Below are 3,498 nucleotides of genomic sequence, written 5' to 3' on the forward strand. Positions count from 1 at the left end.
GTCTTTACAAAAAAAAAAAAAAAAAAAAAAAAAAAAAAAGACGCCGAAGTCTGACTTCGTACATATCATTTTTAAGCCGAGGTCCATCCTCGCAAATCCTAAACCGAAGTTTTCACTTCGTACCCAGTTTTACTTGTCAAATTAAAGTTGTTCTCTAAACCGAAGTATTCACTTCGTACTCAGCTTCATTTATCAAACTAAAAGTTGAGGTTCAATTTTACCCTTAAACCGAAGTATTCGCTTCGTACCCAGCTTTGTTTATCAATATTAAAGCTGAGGTTTAATTTCGCAAACTCTAACTTAAGCCGAGGTACACGCTTCGCATTCAGCTTTATTTATCAAATTAAAGTTGAGGTTTAATTTCGCAACTTCTGATTAAAACCGAAGTCCTCACTTCGTACAAATTCTTGCAAGTTAAAAACAAAGTTGTGTACTTCGCATTCTATCTCATTCTAAGTTAAACTAAGAGTTGTGGGAATTGAGTTCGCAGAAGGTGAAAATTCTTTGTTTCAAAATATGCGAATACGGAGTGGTCACCGCGACCAAAAAGCTCCGGAATAAGTTCAAACAAAAAACAAACGGGGGGCAACTTTTGCCAAAACAACCCCAGGGTAAAAACTATTGAGTTCGGGGAGCACGGTCCGACGCCGCTTTGGAAAGGGCCAGTCCCATCTCTGCAAGCTCTCCTACCGACTTGGTGTTCGCCAGAAAGTCATCCATTCCCTGATTCAACATTTGCCCGAGATTAGTGCCGGACTCGTCGATTGTAACGCTCAAAGGGTGTTCGCTGCACAAAAGATCGGGCGTATCCTCCAAAAGGTCTGAAAATCCAGAGAGGTCGAAGTCACGGGGAGTTACCTTCGAAACCTTTTCGTCGGCCTCTTCCTCGTCGGCTTTCAGAAGTCCGAGCTCAGCTTCCATGTCTCGGATTTCTCCCCTCAAGATCTCCTCGATCAGCATCCGGTTAGCCCTGATCTCAGCGGCTCGGATCTTGGCCGGGGCCAGCTTCTCCCTCTCTTCGAAAGTGACCTTCACCTCCTCGACCAATGGACGGAGAGTTCGCCTCATTGCCTGCCTCTCTTCTCTCCGCACCCTCTCAATCTCGCAGCTGTTGCCAGCCTCGAGTAGCTGGTTGCGGAGCTCGATCTCGTGAAACCTGTTCTTTGCCGCCTTCGCGTCCTCTGCCGCCTTGAAGTAAAGGTCCCCTGCCTTCTTCAGTTTGTCTCGGAGGTCCTCGTTAGCAACCCCGAGGTCCAGTACCTTTATCTCGGCTTTTTTCATCCGAGCTCGGATTTGCTCGGCTTTCGCCACGGTGCTAGCGTTCTCAGCCTCCAGCTTGGCATACTCCTTTACCTCAGCTTCCAGGTCAGCAATCCTCTCTTCAAGAAGGCACACTTCGGAAGACGAGGGGGAGGCGAACAGCTGGTCAGGATGGATGGTAACAAAATAGAGCGAATTCCGGAGTGATATTTACTACTAACCTCGCCAATCTTATTTGTGAAGCAGAAGAAGTTCACACGGTTAGTCTCGGACATATCGGCGAACGCCGGGATCCGGACTCCTGGTTGCGTGTAGCTCCTCATCAGATCAGTTGGGGAGGTAGGGGGAGCTGAGATATTTAAGCAGTGTTATTTTACTCGGTAACAATCTAAAATTTTTTCAAAGCAAAAAAAAAAACAACACTTTGGGTTATCGTTACGTCGGGAGGAAGGACGCTGTTCCTTTGAAGGCAACCTCCCAGAGGAGTCCCCGATCTCTTTCAAAGGGGGAACCTCCTTAGATCTCCTCTCCGAGGAGGGACCCCCATCTTTCAAGACAGACCTACTTCGGTCGTCCCCCGATGAACCAGTCCGAGCTCGACTCTTCTCGCGAGAAGACGAGGAAGTCTCTGGCTCCTTCCGTTTCTTAGATGAGTCGGCGCGCTGAGAGCTGACTTCTCCGGAAGACTTCCTTGTAGATTGAGGGGGAGCTGCAATCTCCCGTGGCTCATCACTAGAATCAACTAGGACAATCACGGGGGATTTGGTCGGACTAGTCGAAGGTCCGGAGGCGTTTGTGAGAGGCTCGGAAGGGCCATCAAGGAACTCAGGAGTCTCGTCGACCTCAGGGACGGACGAACTGGACTTCTTGGTAGGAAGGCGAGCTTTGCCCTCAGCAAGGGCCGCAGCCATGTTTAGCTTCGCCTCCTTCTCAGCAGCCCGGCACGCTCTTTCTTCTCGATAGTTCATCTCCGAAGTGCTTATAGGGTCGGAGCAGACGAGAGAGCGTCCTCTGAGCCTAACCGAGGACTCCCTAATCCTTTCACATGAGAAAGAATCCCAAGCGATCTGTTCCTGACTACAGAACCTCGAGAAAAACTCGGCAAACGTAGGACAGAGCAATCCGCGCTCGAAGTGATCTGAGAAGAGAATGACAAAGAGTGAGAAGCAAGAAAAGATATATATTACGGTTATACATAACAAAGAGCACTATTCTTCCAATTTTCGAAGTCCACTTCGATACGTGCGAACTCAAGAGGTGGCCAAAAGTGAGTTCGTTAAGCGGGAAGAAAAAGTAAGACTTCCGCCACTTCTCGTCCTTCTCGGTTAGGTCATCATAGACCTTCAGTCCGGAAAGCGGACTTACATAGAGCGTGCCCTTGGTGCAACATGTCTTCACCGTGTACACTTGAAGAAAGTCGGCCAGGGATAGTTTGTAGTTAAACTCCTCCCCCAGAGTTTGAAGGCACACAACAATTCGGACGAAGTTCGGGCACATCTGGGGGAGAGCAAAGCCCAGTTCGAACATCATCTTTACGATGAGTTCGGGGAGGGGAAACGACAGACCACACGCAGAGAAGAATATCTTGAACGCGCAACAGTACCCTGGAGGAGGGTTCTCCGGGGATTCGTGAGCCTCCGGGAACTTGATCTCGATCTCCGGCGGAATCCCAGTGGATCCTCTAATTTCAGCTATATTCTCCGCAGAGAGAATTGACAGCTGATGGGGACCATAAACGCCCGGAATCAAAGGTTTCGCAGTTTTACCCGACGAGGATTTCGGAGGAGACATGCTTTTCGAGTAATATCAGTAAAAAGTAGAGGAAAAACGAAGAAATTTCCGGCGAAAGCAAAGAAACTAACAGAAGAGAGAGAAATCGCAGAGCAAAACGAAAAGAAAACTGAAAATTAAGAGTAGAAGGGAGAAGTCGGGTGAGTTTACCTTTATACACGGAACCGGCTAGTAATGATTACCTGGGGAAGCGAAAGGTCTCGAACCGCTATTCCTCTCTCTTATAGCTTACACGCTACCCGGTGGGCCTCGAAGCTTGTTCGGGAAGGCAAATCTCATCGTTATCACGATCAAATCGTGGAGATATGGGGAATATTCAGTTTCCCGAAATTGCTCGGTTGGAGATCAGAAGTCCCCCGAACTGATCAGCTCGGGAGACTTGGGGGGCAACTGTTGTACCCACGATTCGCCATCTCGGATAAACAGGCAAAAGGCCTGGGCCGGGCA

General features: G+C 48.7%; 1 protein-coding gene across 1 annotated transcript; it reads right to left on the bottom strand.

Moving 5' to 3' along the window:
• Positions 619-3,051, bottom strand: LOC109128015 (uncharacterized protein At3g60930, chloroplastic-like). The gene is made up of 4 exons (XM_019233673.1): positions 2,511-3,051; positions 1,700-2,398; positions 1,482-1,609; positions 619-1,422 (listed from the first exon to the last, which is right to left on the bottom strand). The coding sequence occupies exons 1-4, from the start codon at positions 3,049-3,051 to the stop codon at positions 619-621; spliced, it is 2,172 nt and encodes a 723-aa protein (XP_019089218.1).

The sequence above is a fragment of the Camelina sativa genome, chromosome 12 (assembly GCF_000633955.1).
Source record: "Camelina sativa cultivar DH55 chromosome 12, Cs, whole genome shotgun sequence".
NCBI classification, from domain to species: domain Eukaryota; kingdom Viridiplantae; phylum Streptophyta; class Magnoliopsida; order Brassicales; family Brassicaceae; genus Camelina; species Camelina sativa.